The sequence below is a fragment of the Gadus chalcogrammus genome, chromosome 4 (genome assembly GCF_026213295.1).
Source record: "Gadus chalcogrammus isolate NIFS_2021 chromosome 4, NIFS_Gcha_1.0, whole genome shotgun sequence".
NCBI classification, from domain to species: Eukaryota; Metazoa; Chordata; class Actinopteri; order Gadiformes; family Gadidae; genus Gadus; species Gadus chalcogrammus.
Window position 1 is genome coordinate 33,362,813 of NC_079415.1, and position 14,657 is coordinate 33,377,469.

Consider the following 14,657-nt stretch of genomic DNA (forward strand, 5'->3'; position numbering starts at 1 on the left):
GGGGGGGGGGGGGGGGTATACCATGCATCATACACAAACATACACAAACATGTACATACACACAGACATGAACCGAGATATAGACTCAAACACACAAATACACACACACACACACACATACACACAGAAAGTCAAGACAGACAGGCATGAAGGACGCACACACACACAGGCATTTACAGACATATGACACCCACACATCCACGAACACACACACACACACACACATACAGACAGAAAGTCAGACGGACAGGCATATACAGACACACATACTAACAGAAAGTCAGACAGGCAGACAGACAGACAGACAGTCATAAACGTAAGAGCCAGGGCGGTGGGACTGACAGGAGTCGGCGCCCTTGAAGTAGCCAATCAGGCGGATGTCCTCCTCCATCCTCTCGAAGGCGCGCAGCTCCATGGCGTTACTGATCAGCTCCACGGGGTCCTCCAGGACCTGGGCGAGAGAGCACAGCGGGAGCACTCTCTCTCTCTCTCTCGCTCTGTCTCTGTCTCTGTCTCTCTCTCTCTCTCTCTCTCTCGCTCGCTCTCTCTCTCTCTCTCTCTCTCTCTCTCTGTCTCTGTCTCTCTCGCTGTCTCTCTCTCTCTCTCTCTCTCTCTCTCTCTCTCTCTCTCTCTCTCTCTCTCTCTCTGTCTCTGTCTCTCTCTCTCTGTCTCTCTCACTCTCTCTCTCTCTCTCTCTCTCTCTCTCTCTGTCTCTGTCTCTGTCTCTGTCTCTCTCTCTGTCTCTCTCACTCTCTCTCTCTGTCTCTCTCTCTCTCTGTCTCTCTCTCTCTGTCTCTCTCTCTCGCTCTCTCTCTCTCGCTCTCTGTCTCGCTCTCTTTTCTCTCTCTCTCTCTCTCCCTCTCTCCCTCTCTATCTCTCAATCACTCACTCACATTCTTAGTCACTCACTCACTCATTCAATCTCAATCACACACACACACACACACACACACACACACACACACACACACACACACACACACACACACACACACATACTCAGATACACACACAATCACTCACTTACTCAGACACACACACTCAGACAGACTCACTCACTTACTCACACACACACACACACTTAGTCACTAACACACACACACACACACAGACACACACTCACACCTGCTGTTCAGGAGGTATCGTGTGTCCACAGTGTGTGGAAGTCGATACCGTTGGGCACGCTACATTCCGCGTCCTGTCCAGACAAAGTTACGTTTCAAACGTAACTTTATCCCGTCGCTCAAACCGTCTAACGAGCTGAATAATTACACGTTAAGATTTATTTTTACCATCATTTGAAATGTGAAATGCTGGGCAGGAAGTGACACGGCAGAAACGTAACACTCTGACCCCTTGATTGGCATCCACCTGTCAGCTATCAAACCCATATTTGCATACCGGGCTGCGATTGGTTCGTTCGACTTGTGATGTCACAAATTCTCCTTATATGGACACTGAGATTCCAGAAGCTTTCCCTCTTTGGTGGAAGATCTTGAATAGTGTTAATCCGGGGAAGACGTCTACACCTTGAGTAAAGTTCACATACACCTTGCTACCCCGTTCCACCCCTCCTACTCGTTGTATGTTTTACATTCTGGCACTTAATTTACGCACTTATTGTATGTCGTGTTTAGTTATGGTACTTAGTTATGGTAGCATGTTATCCTAGCTATTGTTGTTGTAAACTGGAAATAGGTTAACCTAGCGATTGTTAGTGCGTTGCACTTGTTTCTATGAGCATCCTCACCGTACCGACAGCCATTTATTGTTTCATCTTCTTCTGACAAATGTACTATGTTAAGTCGCTTTGTATAAAAGCATCTGCTAAATGCCATAAATGTAAGCATAAATGTACACCTAAAACACAACATAACGTCTGTAACGTCGACGCCAAAGAAACGTACGACAAGCGACCGCGTGACGGTGTATCGATCGGAAACACCTCGCTGGTGTTGAGAGCTGCTCGGTCCGGCACAACATGACACCGCCCGTGACCCCAGCACTTAGCGCGGCGTCGGGTTATCAGGCGTGTCGAGGAGCGTGTCAACAGAACACGACGGATGTGGCCAGATGTTGCCAGATGTTGACAGAACACCACTCACGTCCAGCAGGAACTCCACCAGCGTGTCGGCCGAGAGCTCCCCGTCAAACTCGATCACGCGGTCGTCCTTGAAGACGTACAGGGTCCCCAGCTCCTGCAGACCTGGAGCCCAGGGTTCAAAGGGAGTTCACAGGGTTTGGGTTAAAGGTGACAAAGTACACCACCAGGTGTGAGCGTGATTAGCCATTCCAAGCCGTTTTGAAAATCAGCCTCTTCTGACATCACAAGTGGGCGTGTCCGTCTAGGTGTGAGCTGGGTGTACCAGCCAGTCTACCAGCCTACTCAGTGGATTGAAGCAAACGTGGCTCATCTGTGATAAGTCTGGGTGGACACGCCCACTTGTGATGTCAGAAGAGGCCGATTTTCAAAACGGCTTGTAACGGCTAATCACACTCACAATTCGTCTGTTCAATATCGGACTTCTTCACTGAAAATGTCTCAAACAAAGTCCAACCTTTTAGAACAGAACAGAATAGAATTCTCTTTATTGTCATTGCACATAGTTCAGCAAAACATTAATGTCCTCTAGATGGTGCGATTAACAACAACAAAAAAAAGTATATATAAGGAAGGTAAAAGATATATGTGTATTATTATCAAACTGACATACACACAAAAACGCCAAAATGGAGCCGCTTTCCATCTCTCTTTTCCCTTGTAGGAAATACAGCAGCTTCTACTGATTGGTTCACACTACTTGTGATGTCACAAATTGCTAATGTGGTTTCGTCGTGCGGTGGGTTTGACAAAAGAAGACGTGCCTAGTTTCCGGGCCACTTTGGCGTCTTTCTGGGCGTCAACCATTCCGAACCCGATGTCTTTGTCCTCCAGAACCTGAGCGGTCAGCTGGGAAACAAGCAGAACGGAAGGGGTTAGCGGTAACATTATCTCAATACTTATAATTCACATCGCCCGGACCTCAAGTACACTGACATTGTCTTGGTCATCCATGAACGAGAAAAATAGGGTAGTCATCGAACACAGTCAAAGTTCAAAGTCAAGGTAAATTCCAAAATGTGTGCAAGACAAATAGAGGAATCTAAATTGCTTTCCTCTCTGACCCCCGGTGCAATAACTACAAAAGGATCAAATGAGGTAAAATGAATAAAATAAGTAATATTTACAATAAATAAATGCTAAATAGTGCAAAATAATTCTGAATAGTGCAAAGGCAGTCGATCATTAAACAACAACAAAATAAAAACTGATATCCATACGCTATCAGAGTTGGCTAATCACAAATATTTGGTTTATTATTGTGTGTCTGTGTGCGTTTGTCTGTGTTTGTGTGTGTCTGCTTAGAATGCCGGCTTTAGGGTAGGCCCTAAAGCTCTCAGTCGCAACAGAACTAATTTACGCAAACAAGACAAGACAACAACTCTGTAACTGCAGCTTATGGTAGCAGGGAGCCTGACAGATGATTTCCAATGGACTCAAACTTGGAGAACAAAGCTCTCGTCGTACCGTAAGATTCCGAAAATTAGGTTAAAAAGCGGAGCGAATGTCAAACTGAACAGGCAGGTCTCAGTCATATCTGGTTCACAGCCAGGCGAGAGAAAATAGTTTTTCGGAGCAAGCTATAATTAAAAGAATGACCTAGAAACGCTCCCTGGACGCACGTTATCCACTTAGGAACGCTCTCGACGAGGGCCGCTTTAACAGTTTGACGGTCCAGAAATTCGGATACTTGAGCTTTGCTTAAACCACTCAAGGAGTAACGGCTTGGAACGTAAAAGCGTGAAATGTCTGTGACGCTAAGTGGGTTCAGGACGACGAGGTCAGGCGGTTGGCAGTTGTTCGGGAGATAGGTTGACATGTTATGACATGTTAAGCTAAACGGTGTGACAGCAAAATCAGAGTCTTCTGAAGACTTACAAGCTTCGCAGACACTTGTACACGTTGACTGACACATGATATGTCGTCACCTCAGGATAGAAAGACTATCGTGGCCCTGGCTGGAGATTTTAGTTTCTGCACTTCTTTATCATTGTCCGTTTAACTTAGAGGAACTTATACTTAGAGATCTTACAGAACCTATAGGGACCAGTTTCATGCTATAGCTCAGTGATTACACGGAAAGGGGAGATTTTCCTTCCAGCCGTAACAATGTTGACAGTGTCCAGAGCCATTCCGTGTTCTTCTTTATTATTCTACCATTCTCTTATATTCCACCATCCACTCCACCCTATTCCACTCCACCCTATTCCACTCCACCCTATTCCACTCCACCCTATTCCAGTACAGTCTGTTCCATTGTATGATTCGGATTATATTTTGTTCCATCCAATTAAATTGAATTAAATCAAATTAACTTCACTTCCCACCCAAACCTTTCCCCAAACCCCACCCCACCCTTAGCTCCAACACCACCCCAACCTACACCATCCAAACCAACACCACCCTTACCTCCAACACCACCCTTACCTCCAACACCACCCCAACCTACACCACCCTTACCTCCAACACCACCCCAACCTACACCACCCTTACCTCCAACACCACCCCAACCTACACCACCCTTACCTCCAACACCACCCCAACCTACACCACCCTTACCTCCAACACCACCCTTACCTCCAACACCACCCCAACCTACACCACCCTTACCTCCAACACCACCCCAACCTACACCACCCTTACCTCCAACACCACCCCAACCTACACCACCCTTACCTCCAACACCACCCTTACCTCCAACACCACCCTTACCTCCAACACCACCCTTACCTCCAACACCACCCCAACCTACACCACCCTTACCTCCAACACCACCCTTACCTCCAACACCAACCCAACCAACACCACCCCAACCTACACCACCCTTACCTCCAACACCACCCCAACCTACGCCACCCTTACCTCCAACACCACCCTTACCTCCAACACCACCCCAACCTACACCACCCCAACCTACACCACCCTTACCTCCAACACCAGCCCAACCTACACCACCCCAACCTACACCACCCCAACCTACACCACCCTTACCTCCAACACCAGCCCAACCTACACCACCCCAACCTACACCACCCCAACCTACACCACCCTTACCTCCAACACCACCCCAACCCCACCCCACCCTTACCTCCTACACCACCCTTACCTCCAACACCACCCCAACCCCACCCCACCCTTACCTCCAACACCACCCCAACCTACACCACCCTTACCTCCAGCACCACCATAACTCCAACACCACCCTTACCTCCAACACCACCCCAACCAACACCACCCTTACCTCCAACACCACCCTTACCTCCAACACCACCCCAACCTACACCACCCTTACCTCCAACACCACCCCAACCCCACCCCACCCTTACCTCCAACACCACCCCAACCAACACCACCCTTACCTCCAACACCACCCTTACCTCCAACACCACCCCAACCTACACCACCCTTACCTCCAACACCACCCCAACCAACACCACCCTTACCTCCAACACCACCCTTACCTCCAACACCACCCCAACCTACACCACCCTTACCTCCAACACCACCCTTACCTCCAACACCACCCCAACCTACACCACCCCAACCTACACCACCCTCGCCTCCAGCACCACCCTTGCCTCCAGTACCACCCTTACCTCCAGCACCACCCTTGCCTCCAGCACCACCCCTTCCCCACCCTTGCCTCCAGCACCACCCTTACCTCCAGCACCACCCTTGCCTCCAGCACCACCCTCGCCTCTAGCACCACCCTTACCTCCAGCACCACCCTTACCTCCAACACCACCCTTACCTCCAGCACCACCCTTACCTCCAGCACCAGCTCGGCCATCTGGAACTGCTTCTGCAGGGCCTTGCTGGCGGGCAGCGGCTCGTGGTAGAAGAGGCACATCATGTCGTGGCGCCGCAGCGCCTTGCGGTAGTTGCGCTCGTGGACGTCCAGCACGCGGTCCCGCCCGTCGAAGTTGGGGAACTCCAGGCCCTCCTCGGCCCAGCCTAGGCTGAGGAAGAGGAGGCACGCGTGGGCCAGGGCGGCGAGGACGCGGGGGCGCAGGGGCTGCATGGCGGGGGAGATGGGGGGAGCGGGACGACTTTGTTTCCGCGGCGATGGGTCCGATGAGAGGCTGGAGGTGTTTGGGTTCCCCGTGCGTAGGTTTGGATCAACCTCGACTTCCTCCGTGGGTCGGCGGTGTGTGGTGGCCCCGGCTCTTCAGGAGCCTGCTCTGGCTGGATCTCTCTCTCTCTCTCTCTCTCTCTCTCTCCCTCTCTCTCTCTCTCTCTCTCTCTCTCTCTCTCTCTCTCTCTCTCTCTCTCCCGCTCTCTCTCTCTCTCTCTCTCTCTCTCTCTCTCTCTCTCTCTCTCTCTCTCTCTCTCTCTCTCGCTCTCTCTCTCTCTCTCTCTCTCTCTCTCTCTCTCCCTCTCTCTCTCTCTCTCTGTCTCTCTCTCTCTCTCTCTCTCTCTCTCTCTCTCTCTCTCTCTCTCTCTCTCTCTCTCTCCAACATGTCTCCTCCCCATCACCTACTATTGTAATCTCTCTTGGGATGAACCACCTCATTCAATTCTTGTGGAACTCTTTGACATAGCCTACTTAGGCGAGAGAAAGAGAAGCTACATTGGATTTGCTTAACTGCCTTATTTAAAATACTTGTTTTTATAACAACAAAGCTCAGATTCATGAAAACAAAAAGTTAGCTTCTAAAACATGTGATGTGCAATGTTGGGGGGGATGGGATGAATAAAATGTGTCTGTACCTGGAAATATTTAAAATACAATTGAGAAAAGATATAACATTAAGACACGAAAGATTAGAATTATGCATTATGACCTCATGGTTGCTGCATATATGTCATGGATTTATTAGTCAAACGGTTAAAACACTGCCATCTGTGAAAAGTAAGATCGCATTGCATGTAATTACGGTAGTCCTGTGCGCACGCCACTACCGTAACGCGACGCAGACAGTACTAGCTGAGAACCGATTCAGCCGGTAGTACTAGCCCGATCACTTACACAGACACTAGTAGTCGATGAAAAACCCATCAGTCACAAGTAGAAGCGCCAGGGAAAATGGAGCTTTTACGGTCGGGGATGGTGTGGCTCCTTCTCCAAGTTCTGCAGCTGTGTGTGCTCGGTGCATCAGGTAGGAGACCCAGTATGAAGCAGGCCAGTTTATTCTCAGTGTAAGATATCAAATCATCCTTTTGTTGGCTCACTAGCGACCCATCTAAAAGCGCGATTTCCTTGTTATACACTTCCTTTGTATTAAGTTCGCAAAACTTAACAGTATGTGTTTATAAACTAAACGTTAACATTGTATGGAACGAAACCACACGCATGCACGGACAAACATGCACGTACACACAAACGCACGCACGTACACACACGCACACACACGCACACACACAACTAGGTGTCTTGTGCTGTGTTTAACCATAGGCCTACATATGCTGTACTTTTCTCAAGTAGGGTCTTAATCTGCACAGACCATCAGATACTTAAAGGGGGATTATTTATATGGGATTAATGCGAAGGGCAAGTGACCGACACTGAAATGCTTACATATACGTGATTCTGCTTCACTGCAGGTAAATCAGACCAACAGTGGCTAAACATTCAAAGGACCATTTCCAGAGCTGTGGAGGAGTACACTCCCTGTAGTCCGGTCAACTGTAGCTGTCATCTGAGGTGAGTTGCGGTCTGCTACCTGTTGTCCTGGCTGGAATCACGAGATGTATATGTTCTAGTTCAGCGGTCATCAACTGTTCGACCAACGTGTGTCACGAAGTCACGACCCAAAAATAATTAGAATATTGATTGAACAATACTGCAGTGATCAACAATGCCTGTCGTTTAAAACATGGAGCAAAATAACCTGCAATAATAGTGGATGAACTCAATGAAACATGATTTAAGATTGAATCGTTAGTTAATTCTCAGACTTCTTTCTGAGGATTAAGGTTTGGCATATGATCTGCAACCCGCTCAAAATGCCCCTAGGGTCACGGCCCACCAGTTGAGAACCCTTTCCTTTGTTATAACGGATCCAAGATCACTATTAAGTCGTTTGGCGAGAGCCTCTTATCCGAAAAGCCTTGAACAATGAATAGAGAGAAGGGTCATTTAGTGGCAGGTAGGGGCTCGGCTTGGAAGAGAAAGGTCCTTTCAGCTGGTGATAGAACGCCCTAGACGCTAGACTGTCCTTATGCTAACTAGGGGGTCCTGGTCAGTCTCAAGAAGTCACCATCTCCCACATTCATGTCCCCTTTTCAACAATTAAAAGGTATTTTTCATAAAAAGTGGTGTTAATCTATCACTCACCACTAGAGGGCATTTTTAAACGATTTAACAAACTGGGACCACAGTTTGTAATCACAGCATACCAACCAATCCTTATCCTAGCTAGCCCCTAGCTACCCCTATCCTAGCTAACTAGCGTCCTAGCTCATCCTAGCTAACTCTGTTTCCCGCCGCCTGTTTCCCAGCGTCCTTCAGGACGATCTGCGTCCGTTCCAAGGGGGCGTGTCGGAGAAGCTGATGGCGAGCACCGTGCGTCGGGGGGTGGGCACCCACTACCAAATCATCGGCCACAAACTGTACCGCGAGAGCAACTGCATGTTTCCAGCCAGGTGAGAGAATCCGAATGGAAGATCCGGAGGTGGCAGGTAGAGCGGGTTGACTTAGCTCATTCGTTCTCAAAGTGCGGCCCGCGGGCCAATGGCGGCCCGCAGAAACATTCCTGGCGGCCCGCAATGACACACAGATGTGAGTTAAAAAATAAATAAAATAAATATTTTTATTTTTTCACCATTGTTTATTATTATATCAATATTAATTCAGACAAAAATAAATAAATATAAAGAGAAAAGTCGACTCTCTCTATCTTTCAATTAAATCCTGTTACATTTGTTAGTTTTAATCCGACTGTACATTACTTTGAAAGGATGAATCTCAGTTGCGTGATTTAAACCTCACTCCTCTGGGACCTCACTCCCAGAGGTCCACGGTGCAACGTTTTTTTTTCACCACTGGGATGCTGACGGCGTTTCCCGCCTATTTTCTTTCCTTTGGCGGCCCTCAGTCAAATTTTGGGTTCCTAAATTGGCCCTCAGCTGACTTAGCTAGTTCGATCTCCGGCTCCTTCTAGCTGAGTGTCGAGGTGTCCCTGAGCAAGGCACCTCACTCTAAGTGCTCCCGACGAGCTGGCTGTAGCCCTGCGTGGTCGACTCTGCCGTGGGTGTGTGAACCCACGGCGTAAGTCGCTTTGGATGAAAGCGTCTGCTAAATGTAAATGTGATTGTGATATGCTCATGAACAACAGCCCCTTGCATTCCTAGCGAGCTAAATAGAAGTTGATGGATTAACATCGACCAGAGTCGAAAAAACCCTATTTTTTTATCTTGTTATGCGACGGCTGTAGGCTTCACACTGAATGTCAAGTAAAAAGTTCCCTATCAATCCCAGATGAGATATTTGGCTGTCAAAGCGGAAGTTCAAAAACCAAAAAATGCACTACGTTATATTCCGTTACTCTCTCATCGAAACAGAACAGGGGAAAACCACCTGGGATCCGATTCTGTCTTCTGCCTGTTCTTCAGAATAACCCGTGTGTGTGTGTGTGTGTGTGTGTGTGTGTGTGTGTGTGTGTGTGTGTGTGTGTGTGTGTGTGTGTGTGTGTGTGTGTGTGTGTGTGTGTGTGTGTGTGTGTGTGTGTGTGTGTGTGTGTGTGTGTCTCACCTGTGTGTGTTTGTGTGTGCGTGTGTGTGACTCACCTGTGTGTGTGTGTGTGTATGTGTGTGTGTATGTGTGTGTAACTCATCTGTGTGTGTGTGTGTGTGCGTTGCCTCTCAGGTGCAGCGGAGTGGAGCATTTCATCCTGCAGGTGATTGACAGGCTGGCCGACATGGAGATGGTGATCAACGTCAGAGATTACCCACAAGCCCCGGGCTGGGTGCAGCCCACCTTCCCCGTCCTCTCTTTCAGTAAGGTTAGCTTCTACCACCGTGTGTGTGTGTGTGTGTGTGCGCGCGTGTGTGATGAGGACTTTATAAATGTGCGTGTGTCTCTCTGTGCGTGCGTGATAACTGCGTGTGTGTTTGTGTGTGATGGCTATCTTTGTGCGTGTGTGATTACTCCGGTGTGCGATGACTGCGTGTGTGATGACGGCGCGAGTGTGTGTGTGAGGACTGTATAAATGTGCGTGTGTCTCTGTGTGTGCGTGTGTGATGACTGTATCTTTGTGCGTGTGAGATAACTGTGTGTGTGTGTGTCTCTCTCCCTGTGTGTGTGTGTGTCTCTCTCTGTGTGTGTGTGTGTGTGTTGAGCAGACGGCTGACTACCAGGACATCATGTACCCCGCCTGGACCTTCTGGGAGGGGGGTCCGGCGGTGTGGCCCATCTACCCCACGGGGCTGGGCCGCTGGGACCTGATGAGGGACGACCTGGAGAGGTGAGGGGGAGACCCAGGGAGGAGCTCCACGCCTCCCCCCCCCCACACCCCCTAGTGCTCTCACCCCGGGGGGGGGCAACACACCCGGGTCACGACCCCCTGTAGCGGCCCGGGGTCCGTTGGCTGGTAACCGCAAGGTTGCTAGTTCGATCCCTGGCTCCTCCTAGCGTCTCCTAGCGCCTTCTAGCGTCTCCTAGCGCCTCCTAGTGCCTCCTAGCTCTTCCTAGCGCCTCCTAGCTCCTCCTAGCGCCTCCTAGCTCCTCTTAGCGCCTCCTAGTGCCTCCTAGCTCCCCCTAGCTCCCCCTAGCTCCCCCTAGCGCCTTCTAGCGCCTCCAAGCGCCTCCTCGAGGTGTCCCTGAGCGAGACGCCTCACCCTGACTGCTCCTCGTCGGGCCGGCTGTCGCCTTGCGTTGTTGACTGTGAATGTGTGCATGAATGGGTGAATGTCAGGCAATAGGGTAAAGCGCTTTGAGAGGCCGCTGGTTAGAAAAGCGCCGTATAAATGCAGTCCGTTTACCATCAAGGTCACAGGAAAACAAACAAACAAAAAGGTGTACAAACACATTTAAAGGATATTTTGCACAAGTTCCTTCTTCAATACGATTTATTGGTTGTCTGTCAACAGTCAAATGCTTCCCAAACGACCCCCCCCCCCCCCCACCCCCTAATACATCGCTAGCATACCCAATGTTAGCATGGTTCTAGTTGTGCGTGACTGGAGACCGTGTCCTGTGTAGACGGCCTGTGTTGTGGCTGTGTTGTGGCTGTGGGTTCCTCATCGTTGGTCTGTTCCTCCGGCAGGTCTGCTGCCCAGTGGCCCTGGAAGAACAAGGACCCCAAAGGGTTCTTCAGGGGATCCAGGTCAGCCTCGAGCAGGAACCGTCTCACATGTTCACGTTCTGTTTTGAAAAAGACACTAAATTTTCTTTAAAAAGTGGCGTTTATCTATCGCTCTCTGCTAGAGGGCACACAGCTCTTATGATTTAGCTTCCTGTCATCTGAAATGTTAGTGTCTCCCCCACCCACAATCTCTCTCTCTCTCCCCCTCTCCCTCTCTCTCCCTCCCTCTCTCCCCCCCTCCTCCCCCTCTCCTTCCCCCTCCCCCTCCCCCTCTCTCTCCCCCTCTCCCTCCCCCCCTCTCAGAACCAGCGCAGAGCGGGACCCTCTGATCCTCCTGTCCAGGGAGAACCCGGAGCTGGTGGACGCAGAGTACACCAAGAACCAGGCCTGGAAGTCTGAGAGGGTACAAAGAATGTCTGTCTGTCTGTCTGTCTGTCTGTCTGTCTGTCTGTCTGTCTGTCTGTCTGTCTGTCTCTGTCTCTGTCTCTGTCTCTGTCTCTGTCTCTGTCTCTGTCTCTCTCTGTCTCTCTCTCTGTCTCTCTCATATATATATATTGTACCTCTCTCCCCCAGGACACTTTGGGCAGACCTCCAGCCAAGGAGATCCCTCTGGTGGACCACTGCAAATACAAGTAAGACGGTCCTACGATGCCTTCGCCCCCGTGGGACTGCTTCAGTACCGAGGTGTCCTGGAGCAACGCATTAACCCCACCATCGTCCGCAGGTACCTGTTCAACTTCCGCGGCGTGGCGGCCAGCTTCCGTCTGAAGCACCTCTTCCTGTGCGGCTCGCTGGTCTTCCACGTGGGCGACGAGTGGCACGAGTTCTTCTACGGCCAGCTGCGGCCCTGGGTCCACTACGTACCGCTCAGACAGGACCTCGCTGACGTCAGGTAGCTAGCGCTACTTAGCGCTCAGACAGGACCCCTCTGACGTCAGGTAGCTAGCGCTACGTAGCTCTCAGACAGGACCCCTCTGACGTCAGGTAGCTAGCGCTACGTAGCTCTCAGACAGGACCTCTCTAACGTCAGGTAGCTAGCACTACTTAGCGCTCAGACAGGACCCCTCTGACGTCAGGTAGCTAGTGCTACGTAGCGCTCCGACAGGACCCCTCTGACGTCAGGTAGCTAGTGCTACGTAGCGCTCAGACAGGACCTCTCTAACGTCAGGTAGCTAGTGCTACGTAGCGCTCAGACAGGACCTCTCTAACGTCATGTAGCTAGTGCTACGTAGCGCTCAGACAGGACCACGAAGACGTCAGGAAGCTTTAGCCTTTACCCTTTAGCTAGAGTTAGCTGTTAGCAGCTTATGGTCGGATGAAACCCTGGGTGGAGGACTTCTGGGCCCACAGCTAGATTTAGCCGGGTGGTTAGCGTGTGTTCATCTTGTTTTGTGCTGTGAGTTAACGTGTTGTTATGATTTCTCCGTGTGCTCAGGGAACTGCTCCAGTTTGTGAAACATCATGACGCCATTGCGCAGGATATTGCCCTCAGGTAATGTGTGTGTGTGTGTGTGAGTTGGTGTGTGTGCGTGTCTGTGTGTGTGTACGTCTGTGTGTGTGTACGTCTGAGTCGTTGTGTGTGTGTGTGTGTGTGTGTGTGTGTGTGTGTGTGTGTGTGCACGTCTGAGTCAGTGTGTGTACGTCTGAGTCGGTGTTTGTGTGTGTGTGTGTGTGTGTGTGCACGTCTGAGTCGGTGTGTGTACGTCTGAGTTGGTGTTTGTCTGCGCGTGTCATTTAAATAAGTTGCGTAATATTCAAATCAAAATATAATTATATTCCGTTATACCCTATTCCCACATGACTCAAAGTGCGTCACATGGTTATTCCTCCTCGTTTTTTTCCCGCTCTTTCCAGGGGTCGACGGTTCATCCTGGAGCACCTCGACATGGAGGACGTGTCGTGTTACTGGGAGCAGCTCCTCTCCCAGTTCGGCCGCCTCCTCCAGTACCGCCCGCAGAGGAACACGTCGTACGCCCAGATCAGCCCCAGGGCCCGCCGGACAGAACTATAACCCCCCCTCCTCGATGTGACCCTGAGCTCCGCTGTATTGGGGGGGGGTTTAAAACAGCGTCTAGTCAGATGAACGATGAATGTGTGTTTGTGTGGACCTGTCTCTTGTTAGAAAAAAAAAAATGACATCTTCTGAAATTGAAATTGATTTTTTTTTATCATCTCGCAGTATCACAGTGCACCTAGTCAACAAAGGGTTGGATAGAAAAGCAGATTTTTGTATTTATTTTCCGTCCAAATCGAACCCACTTTAACATACTCTGCCGTTTGTGATAACGTCACTGCCCTAACGGGCCAAACAACAAGGACTCCATCACAGATGAAATCCCACTCGAATAAATCTCCAGGATACTTATTGTGTGACGGAAAAGACGGCTGCATTATCGGGTCTTTGTAAAGGGCAATAACGTTAGTTATTGGTTCGTCTTGGGCTGGGTTTTCTTGGACATAACCAGGACATTGTAAGCAGTAAGGTCACGTTATTCTATTCTCACGAACGAATGAGGGAATTCTGTAATTCAGAGTGGTCCATTTGTGAGCTAGGTTCACGTTAGGTAGTAAAAGTAGTGTCTTTTAACTATTAGTGATAATTAATATAATTTACAAAGTGTGTGTGTGTGTGTGTGTGTGTGTGTTAAACGTCTGAAGCGTTTATCTTTCTATTCACACACTGCCATCTACTGGGCAAATATGATTTCTGCAATACACTTGGCGATTACCCTAACTTCAGTTTTTTAAACGTTCATACACAAGACAACTTATTTTTAGTTTTTTTTTTACTTTTATAGATATGATGTCGGAGTTGGATGCTATTCGTAGTAAAGCTGTATTATATATATTATATATATATAGTTACCTTTATTTTTACACAGTATTTGTAATCCGCTGTCAGGGGCCATATAATCCCTCCCCCCTTGTCTGTTTCTAGTTTGATTTGTGTTCTTAAAAAGGTACTTCATGTTACGCAATGACCAATTTACCATTCCGGCCAAACTGTTACTTGTTACATCTTAACTGCATTGTGTTCATTTTTTATATTATGGTGTTTTAATTCTTTCTTTAAACTAGTTTTCCTCATCTATGCAATTTTGCATAATTTAATGTTCATTCTGTTATCAAATTAAAAAAACATTAAAATTGGTTTTAGTCAGCAACCATCCATCTAATCTAGAGGTCCTCGAAAACAGCGAAGGTGTCATTCGGTCCTCCACCGCCGCGGGTCGCTGTTGTCTTCTCCGTCATCACCGTCCTAGTTCAGAGTTCATCACGCCGGTACGATTCAATGACAGCCAGGGAAGAAG

General features: G+C 49.2%; 2 protein-coding genes across 2 annotated transcripts in view; one reads left to right on the top strand and one right to left on the bottom strand.

Moving 5' to 3' along the window:
- The window catches only part of LOC130381023 (calsequestrin-2-like), a 6,921-nt gene extending 799 nt beyond the window's left edge, over positions 1 to 6,122 (bottom strand). The window contains exons 1-4 of the mRNA XM_056588444.1: positions 5,871 to 6,122; positions 2,866 to 2,950; positions 2,106 to 2,206; positions 325 to 451 (exon numbers count right to left, since the gene is read on the bottom strand). Coding sequence (XP_056444419.1) covers positions 325 to 451; positions 2,106 to 2,206; positions 2,866 to 2,950; positions 5,871 to 6,122 — 565 coding nt within the window. The remainder of the gene's footprint in view (positions 1 to 324; positions 452 to 2,105; positions 2,207 to 2,865; positions 2,951 to 5,870) is intronic.
- An 828-nt stretch (positions 6,123 to 6,950) lies between these two features.
- poglut1 (protein O-glucosyltransferase 1) lies at positions 6,951 to 14,514 on the top strand. Its single transcript, XM_056589049.1, has 11 exons — positions 6,951 to 7,200; positions 7,646 to 7,745; positions 8,543 to 8,686; positions 9,909 to 10,044; positions 10,385 to 10,506; positions 11,308 to 11,367; positions 11,650 to 11,749; positions 11,920 to 11,978; positions 12,071 to 12,238; positions 12,782 to 12,838; positions 13,201 to 14,514. Exons 1-11 carry the CDS (start codon positions 7,128 to 7,130, stop codon positions 13,355 to 13,357), a joined length of 1,176 nt encoding a protein of 391 aa, XP_056445024.1. The 5' UTR covers positions 6,951 to 7,127; the 3' UTR covers positions 13,358 to 14,514.
- Positions 14,515 to 14,657: the final 143 nt, after the last annotated feature.